Here is a 22,658-nt window from a genome sequence, read left to right on the forward strand (position 1 = left end):
AGAAGGGCGGAGCGTCACGTGGCGAGTGGAGAAGTAGGGCCGGCTCGGGAGGCGCGGCCGCCCGGGGCGCAAGGGGCGGGCTCGGGCGCCGCCTGCGTCAGCGAGGTGCGGGGGCAGCGCCCGCTGAGCTTATCTGCTTCAGTCCCCGGGCGAACCCTGGTCTTTGTCCAGTTCTATGCCCTTTAGGGCCCCGGGTTTCTCCTTTCCTCTCCTATAGCCTACTGCTCGGGGGCGCTTCCGCTCGCCGGCGTCCTGCGCCGCCCATCTTGTCACCCGGCTCACCGCGCCATCCGGTGCTCAGCGCCCAGGTCTCTCCTGCCCTGGGATACAGCCGTGTCTTACCCCTCTGTCCCCTCCCTTCAGTTCCCGGAACCCCAGAGAAGGATCTAGGGCAGCTTTGGTTTCAAAGTTATAATGCATGGTTTAAAAGAGAGGAAAGGAAAAAAAGAGATAAAGTTGGTTACAGGTCTGAGGAATCTAGGGAGAGAAAAATAGAAGGAAAGTAAGGGAAGGGTAAATTAGGGGAGATCCAGTGACCCAAATCCCCAGTCTCCCACCCACAGCCCAGCCCTTGAAGCGGGAGTGAAGAATTAGATCAGTTTTGTACAAGAGTTTTAAAAAAAATCAAATCACAGCAAAGCTGACTCGGCTTCTCTTTGAGCCTCCTGGGTCACGCACGGTATGTCTGTCTCTCTGGCCAGTCCTGTCTCCACCAGACACGGCTCGGTTCTCCTAGGCCTCGGCCTGTCCCAGTCTGGGTTTCCATGGAGTGTGACCGTGAACTGAGTGAGGCTGCTTGGAAGCCTGGCCCGTGTGTCCATCCAGACTCCGAGGGCAGCGAGGGGTGGGAAGGGCACACCCTGCCCAGGCAGTCCTCACATTGGACAGGGCATCCGACAGCATCCCGAGGGCTCGCCCTCCCGTTCCCCCCCACCCCAATGCAGGTGGAGGGGGAGCAGCTGTCACCAGAGCCTATGTTGATGAAGGTTTCGGCTCAGCACGGAGCGGACGTCAGCGGTGAACCTAGGGTGACAATCACGTGTGTTAGCAGAGTGCCTCCTTTACAGCTCCCGTCCTCACAGCGCCAGTGCACCATGGCCTCACTGGAGATGTGGGACAGAATTTGCCATCAACTTCTCAAGAGGAGGTGGGTTCCATCTGCCCAAAACCCAAAGGCTAAACGTGACAAGTTGGGGAATAAATAAGAAATCCTGGGTCCAAATGCTGAAACAGACTTTGTATGCCCTCTCGGGCTCTCCCACCGCCTCCTTCCCTGGGAAACCAACCGTCTGGAGCCCCCTTCCCTCACCTGAGGGCATCCAGCATTGGGAGCAGGTTGAGAAGGGCTGTGTCGCTGGGGTCACTGAACCAGGATTTGATGGGGATGGCATTGTCTAGGGTGAGAAGATGCAGATGAGGAAAAACGCAAGATTCAAGAGAGACCGTATTTGTCTCTTCATATCGGCGGGACAAGGAGGAATCACTACTTATGAACACACACCTCCCTCATCCCAAAATCAAAATAAAACCTTCCTGACTTATCCTCCAAAATCGAATGGGATTTTAACCACCAGATCGCATACCAGTGTGAGGTTTCTGGTCAAACTTATTGCTACTGTGCCTCACTTACAACAAATGGGAGAAGTCAGATTTATGAGATGACATATGGGAAGGGGGGTTCTTATCTGAAATAGAGGACAACTTGCATTCAGACAGATACACGTTTAGATCTAGGATCAACCAGGCAATTTCAGCTCTCCAGGACCGAGGTCCGGATCTCCAGCCTCCAAATTCTCTGCATTCACAATACCTCCTCAGAACCATACCCTGGCGCTGCCAGACTCACCACCTACCTGGATGGCTCCTGTAAGCCCCTGGGGAGTTATCCAAGATCACAATGCTGGACAGGTCACTGTGGACCACAGAGAGGTCTTTGATGTAGCTGCCCAACTCCAAAGTGCAGTGCTGGAAGGCAGGGGATTATGTAGTGTGCCTGCCCCACGCCCCGTCCAGGGAGAGGGCCTCAAATCCACACCCTCCCTGATGGCCTGCCTCCCAAGTCTCACTCGGACCTGGATTCCAGTCCTTACCTGTCTGTAGTATCTCCTCTTGAGAATACTTCTGCTATTGTCCAGTTTATCTGCCACGGCAGAGCCGTAAATCTCCATGCTTGCTGTAAACACCACCAGCTCGTACCACTGGCTCACCTGATGGATGAGGACAAAGGGAGATGTTGTATGCGGTGTTCATTCCTTTCAGACCCACGGTTCTCTTTCCCCAGGACACCACACTAGTCTGTCCATCTGGGCACAAAAAATTCCGACCACCCTCCAAACCTCCAATGTCACTGTCTACCCACACGATTCAGAGGCAGAAACAGAGGAGCAGCAGGTCCAGGGAAGAACGGAATCTAACCGCGACAAATGGACCCAAGCTTCTGACAGCCATCCCCTCGCTACTCACAACCGCCCCTCTCCAAAACCGCTCTGATCCATTTCTCCTCACTCCCACCTCCAAACCCCCCCCCCCCCGGAATCCTAGAGCCCTCCAACCATTCCTTCCTCAGAGTTTCCTTTAGCTCCCACAAACTCACCACTTCTAAGAAGAAATCCACGTGAGGCCTCTTATGTACAAAAAACCGAACAGGGTGTTTGTCTATTACCACCTGCAGAGGAACGGGGGTGCGGGAAGGGGACCTGAGCACAGGCAGCCTGGGCCTCCCACCCTCCTCCCGGCTGACCCTGGTGCCAGGGGATGGGAACCAGAGGCCCTGGACTGCGGGAGGGAGTCTGGGTTTGGGCAAAGGAACACGTCACCATTTGATTACTCCCAACCCCCACAGACCTTGAGGATGAAGTCGGGGGGTGTTCCAGGCCGGACTGTGGGCCTCAGGACCCCATCGTGGTGGGAATGAATGAGCGTCTCGTCCAGATCCAGCACCAGGATCTTCCTCTTCACCTGGGCTGAACCACAATGGCACGGATAAGGCCCACTGACGTGCAGCCCAGAGACAGACACACATTCCCGACACAGGAGTCTTCCCGGCCTGCATACTCACCTAACCGATTCCGGGACACAGGAGATAAGGGGAGGATATCATAGCGAACGGTTTGGTACTGAATTACCTAAGAACAGCGAGAGAGGGGGTTAGCACACTTGACAAGGAACTGTCTGCCAGCAGTAACAGGCCGGGCACTGTGTCGGTGACTGGGGACGATTTCATATAATCCTTAAAACAATCCTGTAATAGTCTCTGTTTTAAGAATGAAGATACCAAGGCTTGGAAGGGTTAAATACCTCACCTGAGGTCACACAGCTAGCAAATAGCTTATTTGTCTCCCAAATTAGAATGGAAACTCTGGCTTTTGAGTTGGTCAGGGCTGTATCCCAGTATCAAGAGCACTGTACCAAGGGTGGTCAGTAGCAGCAGAATCAATGAAGGGGGACCAGCACGGTAGAGTAGTGGGCTAAGCCTCTGCCTGTGGCGCTGGAATCCCATATGGGTGCTGGTTCAAGTCCCAGCTGCTCCTCTTCCAATCCAGCTCACCGCTATGGCCTGGGAAAGCAGTGGAGGATAGCCCAAGTGCTTGGGCCCCTGCACCCACGTGGGAGACTCAGAGGAAGTTCCTGGCTCCTGGCTTTGGATCGGCCCAGCTCCAGCCATTGCTGCCATTTGGGGAGTAAACCAGTGGTTCATATGAAAGAACTCTCTCTCTGTCTCTGCAACTCTACCTCTTAAATAAATGAAATCTTTAACAACAACAACAAAAATCAATGAAGGGGCAGGGTCTGGATTGTATCCACACAGAGTCCAACCCAAGAACCTGTCCTCTTAATGGTATTATCCTGCAGCGAGGAACAGAGAAACGCACACATCCCCCTCCTTCACCCCAAGAGCCCTTGGTGGCAGGTCCCACCATCTCACGTTGGAACGGAGAGCCTCCTACTCCTTAGTGGACAGGGAACAGGGGTCAGGACAGGAGGTCTTTGGAGCCCTACGGGGAACAGAGGGTAAGGGAACCAGAGGCTGTCAGGTCAGCTAAGTTCTTTGGCAGGGGGCCACCAGGCCTATTTTAACCAGCCACCTGTCCACTTCTGTCGCTGCTGGCCAAGTCACAAGCTGCTGAGGACCTCAGGCCTCTTAAGAGCCTCCTCAGCCCGCTAGCCAGGGCACGGCAGAGAGCGCGGGGAACCCCCACCTGCCAAGCTGCCTGGCAGGCGTGGAGCAGGCCAGAGGGACGTGAGGGCTGGGAGCGAGAGGTGACGAGAGGGTAAGGACGTCGCGCCTCAGCCTCCCAGCTCCGCTTCTCTGGAGGCGCCTGCTTCCCGAGACCCAGGACACCCCCATGCAGAGGCTGGCAACGCCCTCCTCCACGCGCTCCTTCTAAGACACGGACACCCTTCTGTCCACGCGAGGGCCCCAAGCCGCACCAGAACCAGGCTCGCCCCTCGCAGACCAAAGGGCTGTCTCCCCCTCCTCCCGAGGCCTCTGCCCTTCCTTTCTCCCTGGGCCGTGTCCTGCCCTGCTATCTCGGGTTGCATGTGCTGGGCATGTAGGGAATGCTCCAAGCATCTGCCAGAAAGGGGGTGGGGGAGGAACCAGGCTGGAAGGGAAGGGAGGACAAACGGCTGTAGGGTCAGTGCTGCCCTAAAGAGTGCACCTTTGCAAGTGACTGAGCTCCCAATAGATGGGCCGGAGCACGACTCCCTGTACCCAGGAAACAGATGTGTTGGGGGGTGGGGGTGTGCGCTCAGAACAGGGTCACAGACGATGGCAATCAACACATCAAGAAAACCCAGGGGCTCCCCGCACACAGCCCTCAGCATCCTGGACTTTCTCGGCTCCCAGCTCTTGTCACAGGGGAATGGCCCTGCCTACAACCACAAGCACCCAGGACAGCTGTCACCCTAAATCAGGAAGTGGAGGAAGTAGATTGGTAAAGGAAAGAATGATCCCAGAGAAAGGCCCATCCCCCTGCATCAATTAAATCAACTACCTCGATCCACCCAGGGCTGCTGAGAAACTCCCGACCGCGGCCGCCCAGACCTGGTTTGACTCTTTCCCATCGCACTGAGCTGTTGCCAGAGTACGGACCAGAGACCTGCTGTGCCCCGGCTCCCTCAGCTCCCTCCAGGCGCTCCTTCTCCGTAGTGATGAGAACACAGGGCACATTCATGAAATGATGTTAGCAGAAGGAGCCTTGACCTTGGAGAAAAGCTACATCCCCGGAGACCCAGGAATACTTGGGGACACGCACACACCCCCACTCCCCCACAGTATCCCTCGCACCGCGAGGGTCTCCTGGAAAACACAGCTGCCGACTCAAGCCCTTACAACTGACCGGCCTCAGCGTTGACGGGCACAGCCAAAACTGTGCTAGGCTCCTTTCCCCTGCCTAACAAAGCCCATCTCAAAAAAAAAAAAAATCAATAAATTCATTTTTAGTCCCAGGGTCTCCATAAATCCAGATACACACCGCAAAATAAGTTTTCAGGGCCTTTTGGGAGGAGTTCCATTAATGAGCCGCAGGGGTTGCTCCCTCACACCAAGGCCTTTTTCCCAAGTTCCCATCCTTGTTTGCCACCTATGTCCTCCCACCGGCCTCCACCCTGCACACCTAAGCCCCTGTCTTCCTTCTCAGACCAGACACACCCGGAGGTTCCAACAGGAGGGTCTCTCACAAGCCTACATCAACAGAGCTGGGTGCCATGAAACAGGTGTTCCCCGCCTCTCTGTCTCTTTAGCAACAACTCCAGCTTTCTGAAAGAGCGCCCCACCCACCACTCGAGCCCCCAAGAGTTGCCAAACCCCCCGGTCTCGATTCTATTGCGAGGGTCTCCCTCGGCTCCACCCCACGCCCCGCTCAGCGTGTCCTGATTCTCCAGCGGGAAAAGCCCCGCCAGGACCCCTCCTAGGCCCCAACACTTCCCGACAACCCGCGAGCACCGCGGACAGGGTCCCCACCGCAGCTGCGTCCACCCCGGCTCACCGTGCGGATCTGCCTCCGCAAAAGGTAAATGAAGAAGCTCCACAGCTTGGCGGCGAAGGCCACGAACGTGCGCAGCCCCAGCAGACACTGCGTCCGCATCATCCCGATGACCCCGGCACCGCCGGCCCCGGGGCCCCCGCGGCCCAGCTCCGCCAGCCCCCCGGGGGCAGCCCCCCGCCGCCGGGAGGGGGGACGGGGGCCCCGAGTGGCAGGAAAGGCTACAGAGAGGGGCGCGGAGCGGGCGGCTCAGAAAGCCACCCCCAGCGAGGGGAAAGCCCAGCGGAACGGGGAGCTGGGGGACAGGCGTGGGCAGCCCGCGGGGGCCCACATGGGCGGGGAGTGGCACCGACGGCTTCGCGGAGGTTGCAGGCCGAGACAGGTCGGGCTACGACGGGGTCCTCCGAGACCGGGAGGGAAGGGGATGGTGAATTGGGGGAGGGGGCAGGTGGGGGAGGGGGGCTAGGGGAAGGGAGGGAGGGAGAAGGGAGGGGGAGGGGAAGGGGGAAGCGGAGGGTGGCCCGCTGCGCAGGCGCGCTAGGGGGCTGCCCGCGGGAAAGGGGTGGGAGGGGGCCGCGGCGGCGGACGGGCTGGCTGGGCGGAGGAGCAGGGGAGGAGGGGAGGGGGGGCCGGAGGGCGCGGAGCGCTGGGCCGGAGTGGCCTCCCCCTCCCCGAGGTCGGGGGTCCTTTAGCCCCTGCGAAGCGGGGCTGCAGCCTCTGCAGCTGGATTTCCCACTCTGACAGGCGCCATTTTACCGCCCAGAGGGCTCCCTCCTCCTCTCTTCCCCCCCTCTTCTTCCCCTCTGACACGACTTCCGGTGGTGACGTGTATTCGCTTCACCGGGACTGATGTTCCCCCTACTACGTCTATGGGGGTAGGGATAAGGAAAGCCAAGAGTGCTCAGAGCAAGGATGCAGGATCGCGCACGCGCGGAAGGTGGCTGCGGGGCGGGGCCCGAGGCGAAGGTGGCCCCGCCTCGAACGAGTGGGCGGGACGGAGTGACGTCACTTGCCCCGAAGGTTCGGACCCTGCCGGGGGCTCGTGCGGTCTCCTCCCCCTCCCCGCTGACAACTGCCCCAACGGCTCTTCCTCCCCAGTCACGGTGAAAATGTACAGTAGGGACGTTGTCCCTACATTTGTGCGCCAGGGTTCAGGAGGGGCCTCTTCGTATGAGCCCCCTCTGGGAGCGCTGAACAGAATCACCTCTCACTCCAGCCTTTGCCCCTTCTCAATGGTGGGAGGACACTTGAGTGTCCCGCCCCCTCTCACCCCGAGGGGGCGGGGCAAGGGGCCGTGACGCCATCAGAGGGCGCCGCAGGGTGCGGACGCTGGTCGGAGATGCTGGAATCGCTGCTGGCCCTGGGCGGCCTCGTACTGCTCCGGGGTGAGAGCCAGAGGGATCGAGGTTCTGGGCCTGGCCCGTGGCGGAGGCGGCTAGAAAGGGCCATGGGTCATAGGGTCATAGGCCAGGGGTGGAAGTTGCGGCAGCTTCGTGAAGGCGAGAACCTTGGTTCTCACGCCATCCGTCCTCGCTTTTCCCAGATTCCGTGGAGTGGGAGGGGCGCAGCTTCCTGAAGGCGCTCATCAGGAAAGCTGCACTGTCGTGAGTATCCCACAGCGCGTACCCGCTCTGCCCCCGAGGAGGCCCCGTGCCCCGCCTCCCTTTGACACTGCCCTCTCGCCTCTGCCTCAGTGGGGAGCAGGTGCGCATCCTGGGCTGTGAAGTGAGTGAGGAGGAGTTCCGTGAAGGCTTTGACTCGGATGTCAACAGCCGGTGAGTACGAAAAGGAAGAGCTTTCGCCAGATGTCCCTTTGCAGCGACGAGCGCAGAACCTGGCAAGTGGTGGCAGCTGCTCGAGTAGTCATTGAAGGAACGCGTGTGAGGAGACATGACTCAGGAATGAACCAGAGTGGGGATTACTTGGGAAGTCTAAGGGAGGGGCTATAGAAATTCGGAGAGAAATGGTAGTAAAAGCTAACAGTGCAGCGTGACACCAGAGGCTATGCCAGCAGAATCCGATGGTGCCTAATTCGGGCGTGGACTCCGCACTTGGCATCCAAGCTGGCTGCAGGCTACTGAAGAGCTTGTCCTAAAGGTAGAGGGAACAGCATGTGTGAAATTAGGGAGATAAGAGAAGGCGCACCTCTTCCTGGGAGCTGGAGGGGCTTCCTGAGATCCCCAAGTCGGTGAATAAAGAGGCACCTGATTGTTGAAGGTTTTCCCTTCGTGGGATTCCCAGGATTTTTGACTGGTGAGGAATAAAGGAAAATGCCCAGACAAGGAGGCGCCTGACTGAGGCTGGCAGCCGGTGAAGCCGCCTGTGGCACCAGCATCCCAGATGGATGCCGAGTTCCGGCTGCTTGACTTCCAGTCCAGCTCCTGCAGATGCACCCGGGAAGGCAGTGGAGGATGGCCCAGGTGCTTGGGCCCTGCACCCGCATGGGAGACTGGGAAAAGTACCTGGCTCCTGCCTTCGGATCGGCATGACTCTGGCTGTTGCAGCCATTTGGGGAGTGTAAGAAACACCAATGGAATGCTTTTCTGTTCCGTAGTCTGGGCAGCTCAGCGGACAGTGGTAGTTTACATCTGTTGAGCTTTTTTTTTTTTTTTTTTCCTAAGATTTAAAATGAGGGTCCAGGGCTGTGGTGCAGCAGGTTAAAGCCCTGGCCTGAAGCACTGGCATCCCATATGGGTGCCGGTTCGAGTCCCAGCTGCTCCTCTTCCGATCCAGCTCTCTGCAATGGCCTGGGAAAGCAGTAGAAGATGGCCCAAGTCCTTGGGCCCCTGCACCCATGTGGAAGACTTGGAAGAAACTCCTTGCTCTTGGCTTCGCATCGGCACAGCTCCGGCCGTTGCAGCAATCTGGGGAGTGAACCAGAGGATGAAAGACCTCTCTCTCTGTAACTCTGTCTTTCAAATAAATAAAAAAATAAAAAATAAAATAAAATAAAGATTTAAAATGAGAGGTAGAGAGAGATGTCTTCCATCTGATGGTTCACTCTCCCATTGGCCGCAATGGCCGTAGCTGCGCTGATCCAAAGCCGGGAGCTTCCTCTGGGTCTCCCACATGGGTGCAGGGGCCCAAGGACTTGGGCCATCCTCCACTGCTTTCCCAGGCCATAGCAGGGAGCTGGATCGGAATTGGAGCAGCCAGGTCCCCAACTGGCACCCATATGGGATGCTGGCACTGCAGGCCAGGGTGTTAACCCACTGCGCTACAGCGCCAGCCCCCATCTGTTGAGCTTTGATTTTCTGTCTTCTCTTACTGTGGTGGAGGTGGTACTGTGTGTTAAGGTGGCATTCAGAGGGGTCAGGGTACAAGGGTATCTGGCAGCAAGTTCTGTACCGTGAAGAGTTCCAGGATTTCTAGCCCAGGCCAGCCTCCCTTTCTGAGCTGTCTGCGTCCACCATTAGTACCCAGTGACTTAATCTTTGACTTTGCTACAGGATGGACGCCTGCCCTATGTCCTCGGCTTTCTCTTTATCTGTCAGAGAATGATGCACTTTGGTGTCCCTCGGGAAACAGTTGGCAATGACGATAGCTAGCATTTTTCAGGCATGTGGTATACATCAAGCGCTGTGCTAAAAGCCACGAAGTAGGCCTCCCTATTTCACACGTGAAGAAACTGGGTCTTAAAAAGATCAGCTGATTTATCAGTGAGGTGGCGCTCGGGCTGTGTGATGTTAAAGTCTGTGTTCAACCATTGTGTTCTGTTTCTCAGTAATTATCTTTCACTAATATTTAGGATATTAGGGAAAACTGAGAAAACAGAGACAAAAACCAGAGGATGAGGCTTGAGATGGGGAGCAGTATCATGTTGTCTCCTGTCTTCCCTTTGCAGGCTGGTTTACCATGATCTCTTCAGGGACCCTCTCAACTGGTCAAAAACTGGGGAGGCCCCTCCTGGAGGACCCCTGGGAGCTTTGAGAGCCATGTGCAAGAGGACGGATCCTGGTCCTGTCACTATTGCCATCGATTCGCTCAGCTGGCTGTTGCTTCGCCAACCCTGCACCACAGTCTGCCAGGTTCTGCATGCCCTGAGCCATCGGACCCCCTGCCCTGGTGAGACCCCCCTGCCCTGAGCCATCAGACCCCCTGCCCTGGTGAGACCCCCCTGCCCTGAGCCATCAGACCCCCTGCCCTGGTGAGACCCTCCCTGCCCTGGTGAGACCCTCCCTGCCCTGGTGAGACCCCCCCCTGCCCTGGTGAGACCCCACCCCTGCCCTGGTGAGACCCCCCTCCGCCCTGGTGAGACCCTCCTGCCCAGGTGAGACCCCCCCAACCCTGGAGACCCTCCCCCCACCCTGGTGAGACCCCCCCAGCCCTGGTGAGACCCTCCTGCCCTGGTGAGACCCCCCCCCCCGCCCTGGTGAGACCCCCCCCTGCCCTGGTGAGACCTCCCCCCCCCCGCCCTGCTGAGACACCCCCCCCCCGCCCTGCTGAGACCCCCCCGCCCTGCTGAGACCCCCCGTGCCCTGGTGAGACCTCCCCCCCCCCGCCCTGGTGAGACGCCCTGCTTCATTGCTTCCCTTGAGTATCTGCCCCGTGCCAAGGATTGTGCACCTGAGATTGCCGATTAACATTCTTCCATCTCTTAACCCTTTTCCTGCCTAGTTTTTAACCATTCCATGATGCCATCTACCAGTCATTCTTGTTTTTTCTCCAGGTTCTCTCTTTTTTTTTTTTTTTTAATTTAATTTAGTTATTTTTGTCTTATTTGAAAGGCAGGGAGAGAGATCTTGCATCTGCTGATTCATTCTCTAAATGCAAAAAACAGCGAGTGCTGGGCCAGGCTGAAGCCAGGAGCTCAGTCCCGATCTCTCCTGTGGGTGGCAGGGACACGAGCGTCCCAGGGTGTGCATTTGCAGGAAGCTGGAGTTGGAAATGGAGCCAGGACTCGAATCCAAGCACTGTCACGTGGGAGGTGGGCATCCCCAGCAGAGTATAATCACTGCACCAAACACCTGCCCTCTCCAAGTTTTCTTTTTAAAGTTTGGTTATTTGAAAGGCAGACTGACAGAGCTCTTCTGCTGCTGATTCACTCCCCAGATGGCCGCAACAGCCAGGTCTGGAGCAGGCCTAAACCAGGAGCCAGGAACTCCATCTGAGTCTCCCACATGGCAAGGGCTCAAGTACTTGGGCCATCTTCTACTACTTTTGCAGGTACTTTAGCAGGGAGCTGGATCAGAAGTGGAGCAGCCAGGCCTCAAACCGGCACTCCAAGCGAGTGAAGCGAGTCAAGCGAGTCTTTTTTTTTTTTTTTTTTTTTTTTTGACAGGCAGAGTGGACAGTGAGAGGGAGAGAGACAGAGAGAAAGGTCTTCCTTTACCATTGGTTCACCCTCCAATGGCCGCTGCAGCCGGCGCACCGCGCTGATCCGATGGCAGGAGCCAGATACTTTTCCTGGTCTCCCATGGGGTGCAGGGCCCAAGCACTTGGGCCATCCTCCACTGCACTCCCAGGCCACAGCAGAGAGCTGGCCTGGAAGAGGGGCAACCAGGACAGAATTTGGCACCCTGACCGGGACTAGAACCCGGTGTGCCGGTGCCGCAGGCAGAGAATTAGCCTAGTGAGCCGCGGCACCGACCCACAAGTGAGTCTTAACCTGCTGCACCACAACAGCAGCCCCTCCAAGTTTTTCTTCACTCATCCATTCACTCATGCATTCACCAGACAGGTTGAATGGATAAAATATATCAGGTGCAATTCTGGATAATGGAGAAATAAAAATTTTGTAGTTGGATCTTCTCCTAAAGGATACAGACAAGTAAACAGGAAGCTACAAGATAGTTTGATGCAGGGTATAACATTAGGATGACCACTGGAAATGCCCATTTTTGCAGGTCAAGTATCAGCCATTTCATGGTTTGACTTAATGACTTTGACCTACATGAGGGTTAAAACATTGTGATAAGATGTTCAGTGCAGGGGTGGGTGCTGTGGCACAGTGTGTGAAACTGCCGCTTGGGGTGCCTGCATACCATATCAGAGCGCTAGTTCAAGGCCCAGCTACTCGCTTCCAGTTGGGCCCCCTACTGATGCACCTGGGAAGAAGCGGGTGACGGGCCTAAGTACTTGAGTCCCTCCCATCCACATGGAAGACGCTGATGGAGTTTCTGGCTTTTCCTGTCCTAATCCTGGCTGTTGGGACCATTTGGGGAGTGAAGACTATGTCTTATTCCCACAGTCTCTCTGCCTTTCAAATAAATAATTTTTTTTTCAAATTATTTTTAACTCAGTTATCTTCATTTTTTAAAGATGGTTAAAGCATTTTGCCTGACACTCTGTAAATAACCCCAGAGGGGGAAGGAGGGAGTCAGTGATGCTGTCCGAGACCTTGGCAGGTTTCAAAAACTGCAAGTAGTGCCGTGCGTAAGAGGAGAGTGGACAGTCAGTGGACACCAGGTGCAGAAAGTGCTCGTCCACCCTGAAGGCCACGAGGCCCCGCTGGAGGGTTCAGATGAGACTGGTTCCTTGGTCACATTGGCGTTGGAATAAGGAAGTGTATTCATGTAAAGGTGTAGGCTGGAAGAGGCTCAGAGCAGGGCAGAGAAACTGGGCAAGGGAGTCAGGGTTGAGTCAGCGCTGTGATGCAATGTGGGCTGTCCCTTCCTTTCTCCTCTTTAGTTGCTCCTGAGCGTCCACCTGAATGCTGTCCCCTGTCCTTCATGCCCTCCATCTCATGTCCCTGTCTAGGTCACAGCCCCGCAGTGGAGCAGGTGCGTGTGCTGGGCCTGCTACATGAAGAGCTTCATGGCCCAGGCCCCGTGGGAGCGCTGAGCAGTCTTGCTCAGACCAAGGTGACCTTGGGTGGCACGGCGGGCCTGGACTCAGCTCACATCGTGTTTCGGAGGCCTCGACAGCGCCCCATTCATCAGGTCAGGAGAAGCAAGAGGGACAACTGGAGATTGAAGCCAGAGGGAGGCATGATGGGATGGGAGGGGCCGTCAGACTGACAAGATGGAGTCCTTCCCCGTGTTTTCTGTGCTTGATCCTCACAGCTGTGCTGTGGGGTAATTGTTTCACCCGTCCACTTTGTAGAGTGGGAAACAAATCTAGGGAGATTTAAACTGAAGTCACTGACTCGAGATTATAGTGAGTGGCAGAGCCAGCATCTGAACTCAGACTATCCCGACTCGGCGGCTGTGTGCTGCAGCAGTTAAGGCGCTGTTTGGGCCACACACATCCAGTATCGGAGGACCTGGTTTGAGTCCCAGCTCTGCTTCTGAGCCAGCTTCCTGCTAGCATGCACCCTGGGAGGCAGCAGGCGATGACTCAGGCACTTGGGTTTGGGGCCCCGTCACCCACGTAGGAGACCCAAGTTGAGTTCCAGGCTCCTGGCTTCGGTCTGGCCCAGCTCCAGCTGTTAGAGGCATTTGGAGAGTGAACCAACAGGAAATCTCTTACTTTCCGCCTTTTAAGTAAAATGAAATAAAAATTCAGTGGAAAAAAATGTCTGACTCAGAGCCTGTGGGCTTAAGCAATGAAAGATACCGTCTTCCAGGAAATGGAACAGGATTTTGGAAAGACTAAGGTAGTACTCGGGGAAGAAGGAACAACTGCCTGTGGAGACTTCGGGGAGGGGCGGGGGCTGACAGCAGCCAGTTCCGGAGGTGTCTGGGGGCTGAGGTGTGAGGCCCTAAATCTTCCTCTGATGCCTTCCAGCAAGAAGGAAAATGCCTTTTCCACTCTCTTCTCTTTTTCTCAGACTCAGTGGTTCTCCGTCCTTCCTGACTTCAGCCTGGATCTCCAGGAGGGACCCCGCCTTGAGTGCCAGCCCCACCCAGACCCTTACACATCCCCGGTATCTAAGAGTGCCAGGGACGGAATGAGGGGCTTGGGCTCAGGGTCTGGCAAAGTGGAGGGAAGAGGAAGTGGGGGTGGCGTCAGGGATTGCAGGGATGGAGCAGAGTGACAGCGTCCTTTGTCCCTACAGGTGGACCCCACAACTCACTTGACCTTTAACCTTCGCCTGTCCAAGAAAGAGAAAGAAGCCAGAGATGGCCTGACCCTGCCTTTCCAGTTCAGCTCTGAAAAGTAAGGTTGGGTGTAGGGGCCTGGATCCCTAACCAGAGCTCAGCATCAGGGCCACAGAGGCAGAGTGATGACAGGTTATTGGTTAACCTGTCCGACTTTACAGGGGCTGAAGTCCACCTCCAGAGACAGGTGCGGGGAGTGGTTCCCTACCCACCCATAGTTCCCACGTGGCAGAGGCCTTTCTGTCTCGTTTCTCCATTAGAGCCTTAGCCGCACGATTGCCCCAGAGCAATCTGGGCTTGGGCTGAGCCAGACCAGACCCAGGGGAGGTGGCCTCATCTCCAGGCAGCAGTGCTAGGAGGACAGGAAGCTACACTCTGGTGAGTGTGGCAAAGGCTGTTAACAAGGGCTCAGTGGATCCTGCTGTTCTGTGCCCAGTGTGTGGGTGGGTGAAGCAAGACTACAGTAGAATCCTTGCCCTTGAGCTAAGAAAGTGGGGTATTGTAGGGAGAGCAATGCTAGACTATCCATCCCAGTGCTAAACGGTGCCTCTGCACTTAGGAAACGTGGAAGTCAGAGAAAGGGACTTGCACCAAGAAAGGCCGCCTGAGTGTCACCGTAACCTGGAAGGGGGTATCTGGACTCCACCCATTACCCACTCTCACCAGCGCCAATTCTTCCCTCCTCAGACAGCAGGCCCTGTTATGCCCTGGGCAAGGCCAGGCTGCTAGCCACATCTTCTATGAGCCAGATGCTTACGACGACCTGGACCAAGAAGACCCGGATGATGACCTAGATGTTTGACTAGACTGTAACAAGTCGGGGGACAGACCCTGGGTCCTGAACCATCATCCTGCTGTTTACCTTTGCCTGTTCCTGCACCACCTTTGTTCTCTGTGTCAGTGGAGGCACTGCCCAGTGAGCCAGAGAGCAGAGTCTGATCAGGACGGAAAGTGGAACAAGGGCATAGGATAAATTGAAAGAACAGCACGCTCCCCGGTGCCAAATAAAATATTTTTTTAATCAAAAAAGAAACTCGGGCCGGCGCTATGGTGTAGCGGGTAAAGCCACCACCTGCAGTACCAGCATCCCATATGAGCATTGGTTTGAGTCCCAGCTGCTCCACTTCCCATCCAGCTCTCTGCTATGGTGGCCTAGAAAAGCAGTAGAAGATGGCCCAGGTCCTTGGGCCCCTGCACCCGCATGGGAGACCTGGAAGAAGCTCCTGGCTCCTGGCTTCAGCTCATCTCTAGCCATTGTGATCATCTGGGGAGTGAGCCAGCGGACAGAAGACTCTCTTTCTCTGGTGCTACCTCTCTGTTTAACTCAAATAAATAATAATAATAAACTAGTAGCTATTTAAACAAAGAGTGGGGACAGGAATGAATGAGAGAAGCAGAACACCTGACTGTTACAGGGGCCTGAGTAACAATGAAAATGAAACAGGGTAGACCAGCCTTGGGCACCGCTGGGGTTCTGTGAGTGTTTTAAAGAAGTAGGCGCACTTTAGCTTCCAAGCTCCCTGTAAGGAAAGGGTGGAAGAAAGCAGAGGCCCTCGAAGGAAAAAAAGCCGCCTTTCCAAAACCTATTTTTTATTACTGTACAAAAAGCACACCCTCCCCTCTGTTTGGCCCCCCCTTCCCCGCCCCGTAGAGAACTGTACATGGTGTGCAGGGATAGATTGAACAGGAGGCCTTGTCCTGTACCTGCTCACAGGTTGAGCTCTGCCCATGGGCCTTGCAGGTATCTGGGCACACCCACAGCCAGTCAGGCTGGGGCATGGGGTCCCAGCTCACACGTACTCCTTGGCAGAGTTGGACTTGGGGTAGGAGCGAGGTGCACGGTACGCAGATTTGTTCTCACTGCCAGGGCAGGAGCAGGAGAGCAGCGCGCCTCCCAGGAGGACCAGAGCAGACCCTGCCCAGCCAATAAAAATGGCAGAACCAAACTCGTACCTGTGGAAGAGAAGGGACTGGGTCAGAACCCTGGCCTGCCTCTGCTCTCCCCCTACCCCAGGCCTGTCCCGATAGGCAGGGTTCCCAGACTTACTTAACATTCATGGGGGTCAGGGGGTTATAAAAGTCTGTGACAATCTGATGACCATACCAGGAACAAGCTATCAAGGCAGCAAGACCTGGAGAGAGAATGAGAGTTCAGACAGGGTGTGCTCTGCCGACGCCCACGACTTCGTGGTGGGAGAGGAGAGCCTGGGGCCCACCTGCCACGATGAAGACGATGCCTCCAGACATGGCAATGCGGGCCTTCTTCACTTTGTCATCTCCCCCACAGCGCGTACACTTCATGCCCATCGTGGCCACAAACATGGCCAGGAAGCCCAGCACCAGAGATACCACCATGAGGGCTCGAGTGGCCTGCAAGGCCCCTGCGAGGAAGGAGAAAGGTCGCTGTCATTGCTGCAAAGGCAGGCGGCCCTCCGTCAGCTCCAGCCTCGGCGGCCGGGCCGCGCCCAGTGACCCCTGGACCCTTGTCCTCCCGGCGCTGGGCGCCGCCGCCGGCCCGGGGCCGCCGCCGCATCTAACGGCCGGCTGGGAGCCCGCAGGTTCCCGCCCCCTCCCGGCACCGCGGCCTTCCTGCTCCGCCCTCTGCTCGGAACCCGCCCGGGGCGCCAGGGTTTCGATGAAACCGCCACGGAGAGGGGGAAGGGCGCAGAGGGGCAGCCGACGGGGCAGCCGGGGCTCCCGCGCTGGTCGCACGTCCCGGCCGGCGTCCCAGCTCCGGCCCTGCTATCGAGGCCGCGGGCGCGTGGCCTTGGCTAATCGGGCGATAAGATTAGAGGCCGCAGACCGCGGCCCACATCTGACAGAGCGCGCTCGCTCCGCGGCCCTCGCCCAGTGCCCCCTTTTGTCCGAGAGAAAGAGGCGGGAGATGGCGGAAGCCATTGTCTGCCGATGGAGGGTACAGAAGGGGACGACCCCAGCCTCGGGCTCCGCTTCCCCCGGCGAGGTAGAAGGCCAAGCTCGGGATGGAAGAGGCGCGCAGGTGGCCGAGGCGCGAGCCCACGTGCAGCGGACGGAACCCTGGCCCGCGCCCGCCCAGCCCCACCGCCCCGGCCTGTACTCTTCCGCTTCCTCCTGCAACCCGAGGCGCCCGGCCGCGGGGCCTCGGCCCTGCCCGGGACACCACCCCGCCACCTCGGCCCGGGGCGAGTGCGCCCCGTCGGGCCCGCGCGCGGCCTTACCGGACAGGGCGAGCACAGAGTCGTACATTTTGCAGCTCATCATGCCGGTGCTCTGCGTGACGCACTCCATCCACAGCCCCTTGTACATGGCCTGGGCCGTGATAATGTTGTCGCCCGCGTACGAGCTCATCTGCCACTGCGGGATGGCGGTGCTCGCCACCAGGGCCACCCATCCCAGAAGAGCCATAGAAAAGCCGAGCAACTGCAGGCCCGAATTGGCCATTTCCGCCTTCGGAAAGAGACTGGGAGCCCCGGGCGGGGGACCCTACAGTGAAGCAAATAAAACTTGAGGGTGGGGGCAGCCCCACAAGAAACAAGCCAGGTGGAGTTTTCAGCCGCCCAAAGAGACAAAAGAGGCGTTTATCTTCTTGTCCTCGGAGTAAAGGCAAATCGACGCCTCCGGTAGAGCGCTGGTCTCTCCCGGAGCAGCGGCTCCGCACACGGCGATCCCCGAGGCCGGGCGGTCCCCCTCGGCGCTCCGGGCGACCCTGCGCAAACAAAAGGTGTAGGGGCCGTATGGGCGCGGCCCTGAGTGCGGGCAAGCCCAGGATAAGATCCCGGGCTATCGGCCTGAAGCTGCGGTGCACGGAAGAGGAGGCGAGCCGGCAGGTGCGGACGGACAGGTGCGGCGCACCTGAGTATAAGTAGGGCGTCGGGGGCGCGCCCCCGCGGGCAACGGGAGCGCGGGAGGGGGGGCGGGACCGGAGGGGCGGCCGAGGGTGACCTGACGTCACCGAAGGGACACTCACCTGAACCGGAAGTCCTGGCCCCCACCCCTTCTTGCCCAGGTGAAAAGGAAGAAACCTGAGCACTAGGGTCACGCCCATTCACTTGCCGGGTTTTGGCCGCAGGTGAGGAGGAGGCGGAGGCTTCTCAGGAGTTTCCAGCTTCGAGTCAGCCCCCAGGACTGGATTTCCCCCGGACTCGGAGATGCCCCTTTCTCTCTCCCCAGCAGGTGCACCTGGGACACTGCAGAGGCAGGCGGCCAGGCTCGGCGCCGCCCTTTCGCCGCCGGTTTCTGCCTCCAATGCTCTTTGTCCGCTCGACTTTCGCCTCCACCCTCTGCTCTTCTTTTCCTTCTTTCTCCTGCTCTGACGGGTGGTCTTAGCCGGGTCCTTGAGGATCGCGCCTTGTTGGAATTGCCACTCCTGGAGGCCCCTGGACGAGCGCTCCACCTCCCCGGCCTTGGCCCTCCCACCTGGGCTGACCCTGCAACAGCCCGCAGGCCTCTGAGCCCCTGCTCCTCAAGAAGCCCCCCTTCCCGGCCCCCAGTGCATCCCTGGGCCCTTCTCACTCCTCCCCCAGGCTGCTACCCGCTCCAGCATCTAGGCTCCTAGCAGAGCACAGAAACCACCAGGGCCAGGAGCTGGCGGAGGGTGGGAAGCCGGGGTAGGCCTGGGTCAGAGCCTTGGCCGCGCCCATCACTCCCTTCCCTTGGCGTCTTTTCAGACCCGTTCTCCACCTTCCCCGCCCCGCCACTCACACTGAGCACTGCCTCTCTCCCAGCCAAGCCGCCTTGTGCGCACTCTCCCATCCCCTCGGTGTTCTGTGCACCCAAACATCTGGCTTTACAACGGGATCTTTGAGTCCACCCTCAGACTCGCAGCTCACACTCACCAGCCCCCCCCCCCCCCCCCCCCCGGTCTCTCAGTTCACCTTCGGGCGTAGCCCACCTCCAGCCCCGCCCCTGCATCCATCCTGCGGTCCGTCTCCAGGCAGGTGGCTGCCTCGCCCAGCTCTTCGTGCGGGTTGCCAGTCTGCCTCTCCTCCAGCCCAGACCCTCCACACCTCCCCTGCCCCATCTCTCCCTCACTCCATTGCCCTCTTTCTGCTTTTCACCCCGGTTCTCTGGTGTTTCCTCCCATGGTTCTTCTTCCTCAAACATCTCTCTGTAAATCTTCATTTATTCTGTACATTTATTAATGGGCTCTTTGTGCTCATCTAATTAACCTACTCTTGTATGAAAATGCGGACTCTTCAGAACTCTTTGTGATTCATTTTTATTGTACTTTTTGAAGCACAGTGAGGTGGTTTTTTTTTTTTTTTTTTTTTTTTTAAGGTGACTTCCAGCTCTTCCCTTGACTTATGTGTACCCAACTTTTCTCCAAGCTCTCTGCTACCTCCCCGGGCCACAGCACGGTCACCTCTTGCCAGGACATCCTGACTGCTCTAATCTCCCTGCCCCCACTCCTGTCTTGCTAAAATCTGTAGCCTAGCCGGCGCCGTGGCTCACTAGGCTAATCCTCTACCTTGCAGCGCCGGCACACTGGGTTCTAGTCCCGGTCAGGGTGCCGGATTCTGTCCTGGTTGCCCCTCTTCCAGGCCAGCTTTCTGCTGTGGCCAGGGAGTGCAGTGGAGGATGGCCCAAGTGCTTGGGCCCTGCACCCCATGGGAGACCAGGAGAAGCACCTGGCTCCTGCCTTCGGATCAGCGCGGTGCGCCGGCTGCAGCGCGCTAGCCGCGGTGGCCATTGGAGGGTGAACCAATGGCAAAGGAAGACCTTTCTCTCTGTCCCTCTCTCTCACTGTCCACTCTGCCTGTCAAAAAATTTAAAAAAAAATCTGTAGCCTAAAGTGACCTTCATTTGTAAACTTAGATCTTGTCCTTGCCTCTTTAGAATCTTTCAGTGGCATTCTCGTGCCCCTGCCAATGAGTGCCACACCAGGGTCCACCTGCCCCTGTGTCTCAGCCGCCGCTGGCCGGCCTCTCTGCCCCTTACACATGCGACCTGCTCCCTTACCTGTGCCTTTGCGCACTCTGCTCTCTCTGCCTGGATGCTCCTTTCCATCTGTCCCTTCCCCCAGCCCCAGCTAACTGAGTCATCCGTCAGCTATCCGCTCAAGTATCACTTCTTCTCTCAAGCCTCCGCCCCACCCCAGACTGAGTCAGGTCATCTGCTCAATGCTCTCATGGCTATCTGCACATTTGCTCATTTATTTATTTATTGAGAGACAGTAGCAGCGGGAGTGGAGAGGGGTGGGAGTGGCCAAAGCCAGGAACCAGGAACTCAATCCTGAGGATAGCAAGAACCCAATTACTTTTTAATTAAAAAAAAAAAAAAAGAAAATTTTCTCTCTGTTTTTTTTTTGTTTTGTTTTGTTTTGTTTTTTTTTTTTTTTTTTGACAGGCAGAGTGGACAGTGAGAGAGAGAGACAGAGAGAGAAAGGTCTTCCTTTTGCCGTTGGTTCACCCTCCAATGGCCGCCGCTGCAGCCGGCGCACCGCGCTGATCCGATGGCAGGAGCCAGGATCCAGGTGCTTTTTCCTGGTCTCCCATGGGGTGCAGGGCCCAAGCACCTGGGCCATCCTCCACTGCACTCCCTGGCCATAGCAGAGAGCTGGCCTGGAAGAGGGGCAACCGGGACAGAATCCGGTGCCCCGACCGGGACTAGAACCCGGTGTGCCGGCGCCGCAAGGTGGAGGATTAGCCTATTGAGCCACGGCGCCGGCCTTTCCTCTCTGTTTTTTAAGATTTATTTATTTATTTGAAAGGCAAAGAGAGAGAGGGAGGGAGGGAGATCTTCATCTGCTGGTGCACTCCCCAGATGGCCACAACAGCCAGGGCTGGGCCAGGCCAGAGCCAGGAGCTTCTTCTGGGTCTCCCAGACTGGTGCAGGGCTGAAGCACTTGGTTTGTCTTCCATTGCTTTCCCAGATGCATCAGCAGGGAGCTGGATCAGAAGTGGAGCAGCCTGGACTTGAACCAGCGCCTGCATGGAATGCCGGTGCTGCAGGCCAGGGCTTTAACCTGCTGTACCACAGCGCCAGTCCTGACTTTTTACTTTTTAAAAATATTTATTTATTTGAAAGGCAGAATGAGAAAGAGAGAGAGAGAGAGAGAAGGAGGGAGAATGAGGGGGAGAGAGATCTTCCATCCATTGGTTCTCTTCAAATGGCTTCAACAGCTGGAAGGGGTCCAGGAACTCCATGTTCTGCTGCTTTCCCAGGCACACTAGCAGGCAGCCAGGAACTCACCTACCTGAGCCATCATTGCTGCTTCCCAGAGTCCGCATCAACAGACAGCTGGAGCCAGGAGCAGAGCTGAGGATTAAATCCAGGCACAATATGGGACACAATGTCTTGACCACTACGTCAAATGCCCACCTCAGGGCTGGCACTGTGGAGTAATGGGGTGCTAGTATCCCATACAGGCGCTGGTTCGAGTCCCAGCTGCTGCACTTCCTATCCAACTCCCTGCTAATGGCCCAGGAAGACAGCGACGGATGCTGCTTGGGCCCCTGCACCTGTGTGGGAGACCCGGAAGAAGCTTTTGGCTCCTGGCTTCAGATCAGCCCAGCTCAGCCATTGCTGCCATTTGGGAAGTATAGATGATCTTTCAAACACTTGGGTTCCTACCATGGATATGGGATCTCTGGACAGAGTTCTAGCTTTGGCCTGGCCCCATGCCAACTGTTGGGGGAATTTGGGGAATGAACCAGTAGATAAAAGATCTCTTTGTGTCTGTTGGTCTGTGTGTGTATGTTTTTCTTTCTTTTCTTTTTTTTTTTTTTAAAACAAGATTTATTTATTTATTTTGAAAGTCAGAGTTAGAGTGAGGGAGAGACAGAGAAAGATCTTTTGTCCACTGGTTCACTCCCCAGATGGCTGTAACAGCCAGGGTTAGGCCAGGCCAAAGCCAGGAGCCAAGAGCTGCATCCGGGTCCACCTGGGGGTTCAGAGGCCAACATGTGGGCCATGTTCTTTACTGCCAGATGTCCTGAGAAGGGGAGGGGCAAGAGCAGGCCCAGCTGAGAATCACCGATGAGTGTGGCCACTGAACATCATTGTGGATTTGTATCCTCTCCAGTGGCCTTGAAGGAAACAGCTGGTCCAAGGGCCCAGGGAGATGGATAGTTAGAATTAACCAGGGTTGGGATTTTGCTAAAAAGAAGGAACAAGGATCTTAGGCTGTATTAGGAGAATGATTACGTTTTAGACCATCAATACAAAAGGGGCAAGGAGGGTAAACACTAATGGGCGTGCTACATAGTGAAAAACCAATAGGATGTACGCTGGGCTCTCTGGGGTTCACCCCGGGAAGCCAGGCCTGGGAAGCCAGGAGGTGATCATGAAAAGTGGTGTTGAGGGATGAGAAAGCCTAGGACAAGGGCGTGAGGATGGACTGAAGAGAAAGATCAGTGGAGATAAGACTGAGGTGCTGAGATGGGTTGCGCTGATAAAGATTTTGCTGGGATTTTTTATGATTCATTTATTTATTGGAAAAAGCAGAGTGATCAAGAGAGAGGAAGAGACCTCTTCTATCTACTGATTCATTCCTCAAATGGCTACAACAGCTAGGTATGGGCCAGGCCTAAGCCAGGAGCCAGGAACTCCATCCTGGTCTCCCACAGCTTGCTGTACCATAACTCTGGTGCCTATGCAGTATTATTTAAACATGAATTAGTTATTAATTATTATACTGTTCAGATCAGGAAGTTTATAGACCCAAGACAGACAGATTTCCACTGCATTCAGGATGGGCTTCAGTGGTCTC

The 22,658-nt window shown here is 56.6% G+C and overlaps 3 protein-coding genes and 1 long non-coding RNA gene across 6 annotated transcripts; 2 read left to right on the plus strand and 2 right to left on the minus strand.

Annotated features, from left to right (window-relative positions):
* Positions 1-396: 396 nt before the first annotated feature.
* On the minus strand, positions 397-6,778 carry CTDNEP1 (CTD nuclear envelope phosphatase 1). The gene is made up of 8 exons (XM_002718814.6): positions 5,991-6,778; positions 3,059-3,125; positions 2,845-2,963; positions 2,594-2,665; positions 2,091-2,207; positions 1,854-1,965; positions 1,310-1,394; positions 397-1,023 (listed from the first exon to the last, which is right to left on the minus strand). Exons 1-8 carry the CDS (start codon positions 6,090-6,092, stop codon positions 963-965), a joined length of 735 nt encoding a protein of 244 aa, XP_002718860.1. The 5' UTR covers positions 6,093-6,778; the 3' UTR covers positions 397-962.
* On the plus strand, positions 1,013-1,551 carry LOC149121233 (uncharacterized). The gene is made up of 2 exons (XR_016224272.1): positions 1,013-1,147; positions 1,399-1,551. It is a non-coding gene; the product is annotated as an uncharacterized LOC149121233 (long non-coding RNA).
* ELP5 (elongator acetyltransferase complex subunit 5) lies at positions 4,734-15,335 on the plus strand. Of its 3 annotated transcripts, none has more exons than XM_089318312.1 (8): positions 4,734-6,014; positions 7,531-7,591; positions 7,682-7,762; positions 9,832-10,052; positions 12,687-12,868; positions 13,699-13,794; positions 13,927-14,027; positions 14,657-15,335. In XM_089318312.1, exons 4-8 carry the CDS (start codon positions 9,923-9,925, stop codon positions 14,769-14,771), a joined length of 624 nt encoding a protein of 207 aa, XP_089174438.1. In that variant the 5' UTR covers positions 4,734-6,014; positions 7,531-7,591; positions 7,682-7,762; positions 9,832-9,922; the 3' UTR covers positions 14,772-15,335. The 3 variants fall into 3 exon arrangements, with proteins under 3 accessions (XP_089174438.1, XP_008269027.3, XP_089174437.1); XM_008270805.5 differs by lacking the exon at positions 4,734-6,014 and adding an exon at positions 7,310-7,372; XM_089318311.1 differs by lacking the exons at positions 4,734-6,014; positions 7,682-7,762 and adding an exon at positions 7,310-7,372.
* Positions 15,336-15,542: 207 nt separating this feature from the next.
* On the minus strand, positions 15,543-18,135 carry CLDN7 (claudin 7). Its single transcript, XM_002718813.6, has 4 exons — positions 17,167-18,135; positions 16,186-16,350; positions 16,017-16,101; positions 15,543-15,922 (listed from the first exon to the last, which is right to left on the minus strand). Exons 1-4 carry the CDS (start codon positions 17,387-17,389, stop codon positions 15,760-15,762), a joined length of 636 nt encoding a protein of 211 aa, XP_002718859.1. The 5' UTR covers positions 17,390-18,135; the 3' UTR covers positions 15,543-15,759.
* Positions 18,136-22,658: the final 4,523 nt, after the last annotated feature.

This window comes from Oryctolagus cuniculus, chromosome 17 (assembly GCF_051225735.1).
Source record: "Oryctolagus cuniculus isolate XC-2025 breed Fujian yellow rabbit chromosome 17, ASM5122573v1, whole genome shotgun sequence".
NCBI classification, from domain to species: Eukaryota; Metazoa; Chordata; class Mammalia; order Lagomorpha; family Leporidae; genus Oryctolagus; species Oryctolagus cuniculus.